The sequence below is a fragment of the Phyllobates terribilis genome, unplaced genomic scaffold (genome assembly GCF_046119375.1).
Source record: "Phyllobates terribilis strain yellow unplaced genomic scaffold, ASM4611937v1 Scaffold_10__3_contigs__length_209671492, whole genome shotgun sequence".
In the NCBI taxonomy this organism is placed as follows: Eukaryota; Metazoa; Chordata; class Amphibia; order Anura; family Dendrobatidae; genus Phyllobates; species Phyllobates terribilis.
This window is the reverse complement of record NW_027362770.1, coordinates 191710045-191722955: the sequence shown is the minus strand read 5'-3', so window position 1 is coordinate 191722955 and position 12911 is coordinate 191710045. Positions and strand designations below refer to the sequence as shown.

Below are 12911 nucleotides of genomic sequence, written 5' to 3'. Positions count from 1 at the left end.
CGGCGGCCTCGACCAATCAGCGATTTTGGCGCCAAATTTAAACACCGCTCTGCTGATTGATCGCGGCCGGCGACCAATCAGCGATTTTGGTGCCAAATTTAAACCCCGCTCTGTATCGCTCTGCTGATTGGTCGCGGTCGGCGGCCGCGACCAATCAGCAGTATTGGCGCCAAATTTAAACACCGCTCTGCTGGTTGGTCGCGACTAATCTGCGATTTTGGTGCCAAATTTAAACACGCTCTCCAGTCCTCACTAACATGGTTCGCAGATTGGTCGCGGCCGCCGCCCGCGACCAATCACCGATATTGCCGCCAAATTTAAACACCGCTTTGCTGATTGGTCGCGGTTGCCTAACGCGACCAATCAGCGATTTGGGCGCCAAATTTAAACGCCGCTCTGCTAATTGCGCCCCGTCGGCCGCATACCTATTCTAGAATACCCGATGCGTTCGAATCGGGCCACCATCTAGTCTATATATATAATTGTCTTATCCCGTCTGTCTGTCTGTCTGTCCAGGAAATCCCGCGTCGCTCATTGGTCTGGCCGCGGCCAATCAGCGACGCAGGATTTCAGAAAAAAGATGGCGGCCGTTAGCGGCTCATCTGCCGGACCGAGGTCAGCGGCGATGCAGCCGGGAGATGAGCGGCGCTAGCAGAAAAACTACCCCGACCGGCGGCGCCACTGACCTCCATGCGGCTAACGTCGGGAGATCAGCGGCTAGGACCGCTGATCTCCCGACGGCAAGTGTGAACGGAGGACCGGGGAGCGGCGCCGCCGGTCGGGATGCTTCTGCTGCGAGCAGCAGCTCATCTCCCAGCTGCTCAAAGCGATTGTACCCGCTCAGGCAGCGCCGCTCCCCGGTCCTCGCTAATACGACGCTGATTGGTCGCATCCTCCGGACGCGACCAATCAGCGATATGGGCGGCAAATTTAAACGCCACTCTGCTGATTGGCGCCAAATTTAAACAACGCTCTGCTGATTGGTGCCAAATTTAAACAACAATCTGCTGATTGGTCGCGGTCGGCGATATTGGCGCAGAATTTAAACAACGCTCTGCTGATTGGTCGCGGCCGCCGGCTCGACCAATCAGCGATTTTGGCGCAAAATATTTAAACAACGCTCGGCTGATTGGTCGCGGCCTCCCGCCGACCGCGACCGATCAGAGGTTGGCGCCAAATTTAAACACCGCTCTGCTGATTAGCGCCAAATTTAAACACCGCTCTGCTGATTGGTCGAGGCCGCCGGCTGCGACCAATCAGCGATTTTGGCGCAAAATATTTAAACAACGCTCGGCTGATTGGTCGCGGCCTCCGGCCGACCGCGACCAATCAGAGATTGGCGCCAAATTTAATCAACGCTCTGCTGATTGGTCGCGGCCGCCGACTGCGACCAATCAGCGATATTGGCGCCAAATTTAAACACCGCTCTGCTGATTGCGCCCGGTCGGCCCCATACATATTCTAGAATACCCGATGCGTTAGAATCGGGCCACCATCTAGTATCACATAACCAGCAACTTTTGTTTTGGCCAAAAGATTTTTTAAGCCGCCACCAGGACAAGGTAGACTCTTCTGGCCAGGTCCTATTATAATTGATTTTGTCATGTCCTCACTCTCTCCCACTCCCACTGCATCATCATTTACTTTAACCCATCCCAATTCATTATTTGCTCTCACTATCCCCACTCCCAATTAATTTGCTCTCCCCACAGCCAATTCATCAGTTGCTCTCCCCACCCCTATTCTTCATGTGCTCCCCCCACTCCTAATTCATCATTTTCAAGTACTCTCCCCACCCCCCACTCACACTTCATCATGTGCTCTGCCTACTCCCCAGTCCCAGTTCGTCATATGCGCTGCCCACCCCTTAGTCCCAGTTCATCATATGCTCTGCCCACTCCCCAGTCCCAGTTTATCATATGCTCTGCCCACTCCCCAGTCCCAGTTTATCATATGCTCTGCCCACTCCCCAGTCACAGTTTATCATATGCTCTGCCCACCCCCCAGTCCCAGATTATCATATGCTCTGCCCAGTCCCAGTTCATCATATGCTCTGCCCACTCCCCAGTCCCAGTTCATCATATGCTTTGCCCACCCCCCAGTCCATCATATACTCTGCCCACTCCCCAGTCACAGTTCATCATATGCTCTGCCCACTCCCCAGTCCCAGTTTATCATATGCTCTGCCCACTCCCCAGTCCCAGTTCATCATATGCTCTGCCGACTCCCCAGTCCCAGTTTATCATATGCTCTGCCCACTCCCCAGTCCATGTTCATCATATGCTCTGCCCACTCCCCAGTCCCAGTTTATCATATGCTCTGCCCACCCTCCAGTCTCAGTTCGTCATATGCTCTGCCCACTCCACAGTCCTAGTTCATTATATGCTCTGCCCACTCCCCAGTCCCAGTTCATCATATGCTCTGCCCATCCCCCAGTCACAGTTCATCATCTGCTCTGCCCAGTCCCCAGTCCCAGTTCATCATCTGCTCTGCCCACTCCCCAGTCCCAGTTCATCATCTGCTCTGCCCACTCCCCATTCCCAGTTCATCATCTGGTCTGCCCACTCCCCAGTCCCAGTTCATTATATGCTCTGCCCACTCCCCAATCCCAGTCCATCATATGCTCTGCCTACTCCCCAGTCCCAGTTCATCATATGCTCTCCCGACTCCCCAGTCCCAGTTCATCATATGCTCTGCCCACTCCCCAGTCCCAGTTCATCATATGCTCTGCCCACTCCCCAGTCCCAGTTCATCATATGCTCTGCCCACTCCCCAGTCCCAGTTCATCATATGCTCTGCCCACTCCCCAGTCCCAGTTCATCATATGCTCTGCCCACTCCCCAGTCCCAGTTCATCATATGCTCTGCCCACCCCCCAGTCCCAGTTCATCATCTGGTCTGCCCACTCCCCAGTCCCAGTTCATCATATGCTCTGCCCACCCCCCAGTCCCAGTTCATCATATGCTCTGCCCACTCCCCAGTCCCAGTTCATCATATGTTCTGCCCACTCCCCAGTCCCAGTTCATCATATGCTCTGCCCACTCCCCAGTCCCAGTTCATTATATGCTCTGCCCACTCCCCAGTCCCAGTTCATCATATGCTCTGCCCATCCCCCAGTCACAGTTCATCATCTGCTCTGCCCACTCCCCAGTCCCAGTTCATCATCTGCTCTGCCCACTCCCCATTCCCAGTTCATCATCTGGTCTGCCCACTCCCCAGTCCCAGTTCATTATATGCTCTGCCCACTCCCCAGTCCCAGTCCATCATATGCTCTGCCCACTCCCCAGTCCCAGTTCATCATATGCTCTCCCGACTCCCCAGTCCCAGTTCATCATATGCTCTGCCCACTCCCCAGTCCCAGTTCATCATATGCTCTGCCCACTCCCCAGTCCCAGTTCATCATATGCTCTGCCCACTCCCCAGTCCCAGTTCATCATATGCTCTGCCCACCCCCCAGTCCCAGTTCATCATATGCTCTGCCCACTCCCCAGTCCCAGTTCATCATATGCTCTGCCCACTCCCCAGTCCCAGTTCATCATATGCTCTGCCCACTCCCCAGTCCCAGTTCATCATATGCTCTGCCCACTCCCCAGTCCCAGTTCATCATATGCTCTGCCCACTCCCCAGTCCCAGTTCATCATATGCTTTGCCCACCCCCCAGTCCCAGTTCATCATATGCTCTGCCCACTCCCCAGTCCCAGTTCATCATATGTTCTGCCCACTCCCCAGTCCCAGTTCATCATATGCTCTGCCCACTCCCCAGTCCCAGTTCATCATATGTTCTGCCCACCCCCCAGTCCCAGTTCATCATATGCTCTGCCCACCCCCCAGTCCCAGTTCATCATATGCTCTGCCCACTCCCCAGTCCCAGTTCATCATATGCTCTGCCCACTCCCCAGTCCCAGTTCATCATATGCTCTGCCTACTCCCCAGTCCCAGTTCATCATATGCTCTCCCGACTCCCCAGTCCCAGTTCATCATATGTTCTGCCCACTCCCCAGTCCCAGTTCATCATATGCTCTGCCCACCCCCCAGTCCCAGTTCATCATATGCTCTGCCCACCCCCCAGTCCCAGTTCATCATATGCTCTGCCCACTCCCCAGTCCCAGTTCATCATATGCTCTGCCCACCCCCCAGTCCCAGTTCATCATATGCTCTGCCCAGTCCAAGATCATTTAGTTAATTCTATTTAAAAACAAGTTTTCATACTTACCTCTCATACGATCCCTGCAGCTCCGCTTCCAGACTGGCATCCTGGTGCTTGATGCCGGCAGGTATGTGATGACGTCATCGTGTACGCGCCGACTCCAGCGCTTCACAGAAGAGGCGGAGGGACTCTCTTCGAAGCTGCACGGCCATTCAGCCGTGAGAGCTCCAAGGCAGAAACTCCCTGCGCCGAGATATACGGCGACACGCCAGCACGCGATACCCCAGGGCCCGGTGAGTAGAAACACAAGAGGGGGGCCCCTCCTCTTTACTGCTGTTCACCGAACCCCATACAGCAGTAAGTGCAATAATGACCTGAAGGCGGCCCGGCTGCCACCTCACCACCACCGGAGCTGCCGCAACCCCCTACCCGACTGTCTCCTTCCCCATTATCCTGTATACTGTAACCCCCCAAGGGCAGGGCCCTCTCCTTTCTGTACCAGTCTGTCATTGTTAGGTTGTGCACCGTGTTTAATATTTGCATCCTGTATGTAACCCCTTCTCATGTACAGCACCATGGAATTAATAGTGCGCTAAACATTAATAATAATAATAGTAATATTTCTTTTTATTTTTAATACAGATTGTTATATGGAAAAAAACATGAAACAAAAAAAACACAAACATCATTCTCTGATGAGGCTTCACCGTAACCTTATTATAACGGGAATTGCTGAGTATGGCTGTGTGCCCACGTAGCGTTTTTCAAGCGTTTATGCTGCGGAATTTCTGCAGCGGAAACGCTTGTAAAACGCTAGGTAATCCGCACCCCATGGTCCCCAAGGGGATTCCGCATGTTCTATGCACATGCTGCGGATTTTTCCACAGCGTTTATGCTGCGTACAAAAATCCGCAGCATGTCATTTAATTTTGCGGAAGCGCAGCGGAACTCCCGCCATTGACTTGCATTGAGACGCACAGAAACCGCGACTGTACATTTTTACAAGCGGCTTCTGTGCGTCTCTATGTGCGGATGGTACCCAGTTCTGGAGGAGAGGAGACTCTCATCCAGACCTGGGTACCATTGTACCTGTAAAAAAAGAATAAAATAACAAATAAAGTTTATACTCACCTGTCCGGCGTCTTCTCTCTGAATGCCAGCAGCGCTGAAGGACCTGCGGTGACATCACAGTCATGTGACCGCAGGCCCTTCACCGCTCTGTCTCGCGATATGCCGGCAGCCAGGAACCAGCCAGGAAGCAGCGCTGCAGCCACGCCGGGGCCTCGGGGGTGAGTATCGCTTTATTTGTTTTAATTTTTACGGTTCACACTGTATAAATCCATGCCGTTTGCATGGATTTATACAGTGTGACCTAGTTGTCAAGCACTTTCCAAGTGATGCTATCGCCTGGAAAGTGCTTGTCAATCTGCATGCGGAAACGCAAGTGAACCCGCATGTGGATCTGCATGTATTCTGCAGGAAAAACGCATGCACAATCTGCATGCGTTTTTTTCTGCCAGGGAGATGCAGAAATGCTGCAGAAATTTTCTGCTTCATTTCTGCATCGTGGGCACATAGCCTATCAGTGATTCATGTTCTCTCCTAAAGGTTTAGAGCTGGAGCGGCCTCTGCTGGTAACACCCAGTACTGCACAACAGATGGAAGCATTTTCTTAGTTCTGCCAGTAGGTGTCAGTAGCGCTCAGTGTCACAGAGAGATCAGGAGACAGAAAAGCAGAATCTGGGGAAATAGTGAGAAAGTACAAATACACGGATGTATATATAAATATATAAATTGTAATATTTTGCATAGTTAATTATTTTCACCTTCAAACCAGCAATCTAATAATATTTGTTCCAGATGTGACTGAGGGTTAATAATGATCTCCCGATATAAAATAAATATTTGCTATTTGTATAAAAAGTCTGTGTCACGCTGTGTTGTCCAGGCGCGGTCCCACTACTGATCGGCACGGGGGTTTTGACCTGCTCCGTTTCCGACCTGGGCCGGTTCACCCCTCTTTAGGGCAACCTGGTAGCTCCGAGCTCCCCCAGAGTCACCATATTGATGCTGAACTTAGTGCAGACACCCGATCGACATAGCACAGGGCAGCGCAGAACTCCTGGACTCAAGCAATCCACCAGCCTCAGCCTCCCAAGTAGCTGGGATTACAGGCGCGCGCCACCGCACCCGGCAATGCTGAGTGCTGCTATTAATGACTAGAGGCTGCAGGAGCGGTGACGTCACCGGGAACCACAGCGCCATCTAGTGTCTGCTGGATAAAACTCAGATCACATTTTTATATGAATGAACCTGTGTGAGAGCTTTTTCTGTGCAGAGCTTTAGTTTTTATTGATATCTTGCTGAAATCCATGAGAAGTTTTGATTACTTTTAATTGTATTTTTTTTAGGACATGAAGCAACCAAATAACAGGAATTCTGCCATTTTGATGTTTTCCTTTTCAGCTTTTAATATTACAGTTACAGATGTGGCCATACAAAACATATGTAGTAAAAATGGTGATATGTTCACTGTGAAGGGGAATGTCTCTGACATTTATGACATGGATATACACGGCCATCAGTTGTCACTGAAGTAAATGGAGGACATGGTGGATCATTCTTGGTCTTGCATTCATTCTTCAAAATCCAACAGAAGAACAATCATGCTGTGCTCCACCGCATGCCGTAATCTAGCAAAGCTTCTATGGGAGAATATCACCGTACGTGCCTGGTGAAGCATTATTATAGTATGGACTCACAGGGGAATCTGTATACAGGCTTCTAATGTTCTACACAGTTTTGAATTTTTTTTCATCTGTCGTCACCACATAATTTGGGACATTCTGAGACTTTGTGCCTGTTCCAAATTAAAATGTAAAATCCAAATACGTGCACAGAAGAGCCACACTGATACATTGAGCATCAGGGTAGATCTCTCTTTATAACATCATCGGTCACTCATATATATATTCTATGACCCTTGTGCTGCCCGGCAATTCCGAGAACAGATCCCGATTCTTCTGCAGTTACTCCCGACTCTATTTCTGGGCCTTCGTTAGCGTTTCTGCTATTGTGACTCTTCCAACGTCCACAACTTTCCTGTCTTGCCACGGCTTGATGAGGTTGACGTGGTTATATCCAGGAGACCTTGCGGATGTCGGCCATAGAGAAGTTCAAATGGCGAGAACCTCGTAGATGAAAGTGGAACCTCTCGGACGGAGAATAACAGATACGGTAAGAGACAGTCCCAGTCTCTACCATCCTTTACTATGGCCTTCCTCAGCATACAATTTAGCGCTTTATTAAACCATCTTTAATAAGATGGTTTATTAAAACCATGGTGGTTTTTATTAAGGCCATCTGTCTGAGGATGGTACACTGAAGTTCTCAGTTGGGAGATTTGCAGGACCTTGCATAACTCCCCCATCACCTTACTCATAAAAGGTGTTCTCTGGTCGGTCAGGTTCTCCTTTGGTAAACCTGTTCGGGAGAAACCGTGGACCAATTCGCGGGCTAAACTCTTTGTGGAGGAATTTCTCAGGAATTGCTTCCGGATAACGTGTGGCATAGTCTAGGGTGACTAAGATATATTGATGCCCACGAGCAGATTTAACCAGGGGACCGACCAAGTCCATGGTAGCTCTCTCGAACGGCACTTCAATAATGGGCAATGGCACAAGGGGACTTCAAAAGTGAGAGGTGGGGGCAGTTAGCTGACACGTAGGGCAGGACCTGCAATACTTTAGTATTTCCCGGTGACACACAGGCCAATAGAACCTTTGCATAATCCGTTCCTGTGTTTTTTCCACCCCTAGATGTCACCCCAAGATATGCGAATGGGCCATGTCCAACACCTTCCGTCTATAGGGACCCGGCACTATTAACTGTTCCACCATCTCTTCCCTCACTTTCGTGACCCGGTACAACAACTCCGCATTCACCATAAAATAGGGAAACCTTGTGTCAGCCCCCGGCTCCTGTGCAACCCCATTTATGATGGTGACATTATTAAAGGCTTCCTTCAGAGTTAGGTCCCTATGTTGGGCAGACCCAAAATTCTCACTGGTCACCCCTAACTCTGGGAAATCAGACTCAGGGGACACCACCTCCTCATCCCCCACAAGGACACAATAGGGAAACCTGTCTGACTCTCGGTGTGGTGCTACCTCATCAGGGTTAACTGGTTTCCTATCTGAACCCGGAACCCTTCCCCCACAGATCTCAAAATAATAGGGTGCAACAAGTCCTGAATGACGCCAACCTCGTGGGACTCAGTACCATGGGCCATTTCAATATTCACTCTGGCCATAGGGTAGTCCTTAGCATCACCATGAATGCACGGTATGCCGACTTTTTCCCCGGGATCAATTGGAGAGGAAGGGTAACCCTCACAAGCGTCATCAGACTCCCAGAGTCTAGCAGTGCCGTTACCTGCCGCCCGTTCACCTTCACGGGACACTCTTGTGGCCCCTCACTGGGTGGACAGTTCACACTGCAGGCCGTATATGCATAGTATGAACAACGGCGTCCTATGCTGCAGTCCATCGGCTCGGAGGGCAAGGTACAACAGGTGACTAGATGTCCTGGGCCGTGGCACCTCCAGCAAACAACATCACCCGTAGAGACCTTGGGCACCACTTCCCCCGCCCCTTTGGACCTTGGACGTCCCACCCCGTTTTGGGCCTCCGTCCCCTGCTGGACCCCCAGTATGGGGTGGGCTGCCTTCCGAAAGAACCTTCAACCCCCTGGTATCTCTCGACCAGTCCTATCAGTTCATCTGCATTCTGGGGATCACCCTGGGTAACCCAAGTCTGTATGGGCCTCAGTAGGGAGTGCACAAATCGGTCCATCACCACCTGCTCTCTGCGCAGGCGTAGAGGACTCTGGCTGCAGCCACTTCTGGACCAGGTGCAACAGGTCAAAAATTTGGGAGTGAGGTAGTTTGTCCCGGTGATATGCCCAGCGATGAACCCGCTGCGCCTTGACAGACATTGTCACCCCAAAGCGTGCGAGAATCTCAGTTTTTAGCTTGCCATACTCATTGGCGTCCTGCAATTCTAAATCATAGTACGCCTTCTGGGGCTCTCCCGTCAAGTATGGTGCCAGTACCTCTGCTCACTGCTCTGGCGGAAGTTTCTCCCTCTCGGCGACCCTTTCAAACACGGTCAGGAAGACCTCAACGTCATCCCCCAGGGTCATTTTCTGAAAAGCCCATTTTCGTACCGCCTTCCGGACGTGGGTGTTATCAGCCGGACTTGGGGTTGGGGCGCTCGTCTTGCTCTGGATGACGGCTGCCAGAAGCTGCATCTGCTGACGTTGTTCCTGCTGATGCTGCTGGAAATGCTGTAACAACAGCCTGTTGGTCTCCTGCTGCTGCTGCTGCGACTGGACCAGGTGCTTCAGCAGGTCCTCCATTTTGTCTGACGATGCTTGCTAGCTTGTGACAGACTTGACCCAGGACATGTAGTCCTTCCTGTAGCAATCACACATCTCTGCTGGGAACGCTGCCGCACGTCTAACACCAATTGTACTGATGGTACTCAGTCAGGTGCGGTTTGAGGCAAACAGGAGGCATGTTCCTTTAAATGTCAGTAATGTTTGCTTCATAAACCGTTCAAAAGGAAAATGCAAACAAAACAGGCTTTAGTGCAGGCAAAACAAAGATAACAGTCCTTCTATCAAAGTCTCTGGATGGCCAGCGCTGTGGTAACACAGGCTGGTGTAGCATCCGGTGTCCTGGCTTGGTCTGGAGGGAAACCGTACACAGGAGCCTTCTCCCTTCAAGCATACAGACCATGTGCCAAACAACAGCCTCGATTTTATAGGCTGTTAACCACACCCAGAGGTGAGGTATGTGTGTTGCTCGACCCGCCCATTCTCTCCTAGCATCCCGTACCCTGGCTCCCAGGTGCACCAATTAGTCCTCTTAGTGCAGGCAATACTCCGGGTTACATCACAGAAACCAGCCATCTCTGTGATACATACCTCCCATCCACTACGCAACCATTAGCCACCTTACACTATGCTTTCTCTAAGTCCGTTAGACAAAGACATTCCTAAGACTCTTTATCTCACACACATATCCTGGCTCAAACTCCATCTTGGAAAGCAGGAGAGAATACATGTAGAATATCCACAATAGAGTCAAGATAGATAAAATATAACTCCTGCTATCACAATTCCCTTCTCTTGTGGCAGTGGGTGGATGTTCCAGCCGGAGTGACCTCCTACAGACTCCCCCAGATACGTTTTACTCCCCTAATAGAAGAAGCCGGCCTTCCTAGACTGCTTCACCGGATTCTCCGCATCAGTCTGTCTGTCACACCATCGTATGGACACTCACACACAAGCCACAACAAGCAAGGACACTATACGGGTGCCACATTCATGTGCTGGACAGAGTTGGCATCCAACAGTTGGTCATAGTAGATATCATTTATCCAGTCCACATTTTTATTTTCTGTAACGATGGGGATTAGCAATTCAAGTCCCTCTGCTACTTGATCTCCGGCTTTGAACTTGTCTGGTACTCCTCTTGGGACTTCAGTAGAGTCGAAGTACACATGAGGGTCAAAAGAAGTAGGAAAGCTGGTGTCATGCCGGTCTGTATTCGGAGTCACAAGCTGGAGTGGTATCAGGAGTTTAACAATAGCACATGTACCCTCCCATCCCACTGGCAGTACTGGATAAAAGTCACCATCTGCACACATCCACCACAAGTCAGCCCTTGCTATATTTACCAAGATGGGGCCAGGATAAGGATAATACAAGGATGAGGGACATAAATACCAGGATGGAGGACACATACATAATCAGGGTGGGGGGCTCATGCAAATCTTGCATTGGGGTCCAACAGACTCTAGTAATGCCACTGCTCCCAAGACCTCCTCCTCTTCTCCACACTCATACGTTCCTCACCCAATCACCTCCAAGACTTCTCCCGAGTGTCCCCCCATCCTCTGGAATTCTGTGCCCCAACACATCACTATCTGCCACACTCAGAACCTTCAGACGGAACTTGAAAACCCACCTCGTCAGGAAGGCTACAGCCTGCAATGACCCCGCTGCCATCTCACCACCACCGGAGCTGCCGCAACCCCCTACCCGACTGTCTCCTTCCCCACTATCCTGTATACTGTAAGCCCCCAAGGGCAGGGTCCTCTCCTTTCTCTACCAGTCTGTCATTGTTAGTTTGTTCACCGAGTTTAATACTTGCATCCTGTATGTAACCCCTTCTCATGTACAGACCATGGAATTACTGGTGCTCTAAACATAAATAATAATAATAATATTATTTTTTATTTTTAATACAGATTGTTATATGGAAAAAAAAACATTGATCAAAAAAACCTGATTTATACATAGATCATTCTCTGATGACGGCTTCACCGTAACCTTATTATAACGGGAATTGCTGAGTATCAGTGATTCATGTTCTGTCTTGAAGGTTTAGAGCCGGAGCGGCCTCTACTGGTAACACCCAGTACTGCACAACAGATGGAAGGATTTTCTTAGTTCTGCCAGTAGGTGTCAGTAGTGTTCAGTGTCACAACAATCTAATAATATTTGTTTCTCCCGATATAAAATTCTTATTTGCTATTTGTATATAAAGTCTGTGTCACGCTGTGTTGTCCAGGCTGCTCTACACTGGCTATTCACAGGTGTGGTCCCACTACTGATTGGCATGGGGGTTTTGACCTGCTCTGTTACAGACCTGGGCTGATTCACCCCTCATTAGAGCAACCTGGTAGCTCTGAGCTCCCCCAGAGTCAACCAATTGACATAACACAGGGAAGCGCAGAACTCCTGGACTCAAGCGATCCACCAGCCTCAGCCTCCCAAGTAGCTGGGATTACAGGCACGCGCCACCGCACCCGGCAGTGGTGAGTGCTGCTATTAATGACTAGAGGCTGCAGGAGCGGTGACGTCACCGGAAACCACAGCGCCATCTAGTGTCTGCTGAATGAAACTGCTATACACTCAGTTACGTGTGTCAGTGGACACCTGCATGTATGTGTTAGGTGTATACATACTAACAGGTATAAACTATTTGTGTGTATAACTACGATGTTAGTTTTGTGCTGCACACATCAGCGCTGTGCTCGCTGTCTGATGGACGCTGCTCACTAGAAGGGGAATTAGATCTCTAATTTGACATAATAAGTGCACTGACCTGGATATGTATTGTATATAGGCAGGCAGGGAATATAGCAGACTGCAGTGCATATAGCACATGAGGCTCCATTCCAGTTCTGCCTTCTGCTGCTGTTAGACATTCTAGAAATAGGCCCAGGTCTCAGGGGCCAGGAATAATTTTTTTGGGGATCTTAATCCTCATTATTTGCTTAAAAAGCAATCCAGAGAACACCGTTTTCTGCCGCATTTGCTTGTTAACACTGCAGAATACAGCCAGGTCCTTTCCATATTACAGTTCTAAAAATCCATCTATTTAAAACTGGTTTGTCCGTCAAAGGGATCACATATAATTGCGCTGAAAATATTGCCATTTCTGGCGTCCACTGAAATTTTGTTTCAGTGTGTCAGTGAAGCTATTGACACCAGTTTGCTGTTCAAAATAGTTACCTACAGGTCAGGTATTTAAAACTGTGGTTTGTCCGTCACACGGATCACATATAAGTTCGCTCCAAATTCAGCCATTTGTTGTGATTGTGGAAGATATTATCCTTCATTTAAAATGGGCAAGGCACGTGGCAATGGACGTGATGGTGATGGTGCATGTAGAGGCCGAGGCCGTGGACAAG

At 50.1% G+C, this 12911-nt stretch overlaps 1 protein-coding gene across 1 annotated transcript in view; it reads right to left on the bottom strand.

Moving 5' to 3' along the window:
- Positions 1–7717, bottom strand: part of LOC141164094 (uncharacterized) — a 28394-nt gene extending 20677 nt beyond the window's left edge. The window contains exons 1-2 of the mRNA XM_073649247.1: positions 7585–7717; positions 4213–4389 (exon numbers count right to left, since the gene is read on the bottom strand). Of these exons, the coding sequence (XP_073505348.1) occupies positions 4213–4389; positions 7585–7717 (310 nt within the window). The remainder of the gene's footprint in view (positions 1–4212; positions 4390–7584) is intronic.
- Between the last annotated feature and the right edge of the window lie 5194 nt (positions 7718–12911).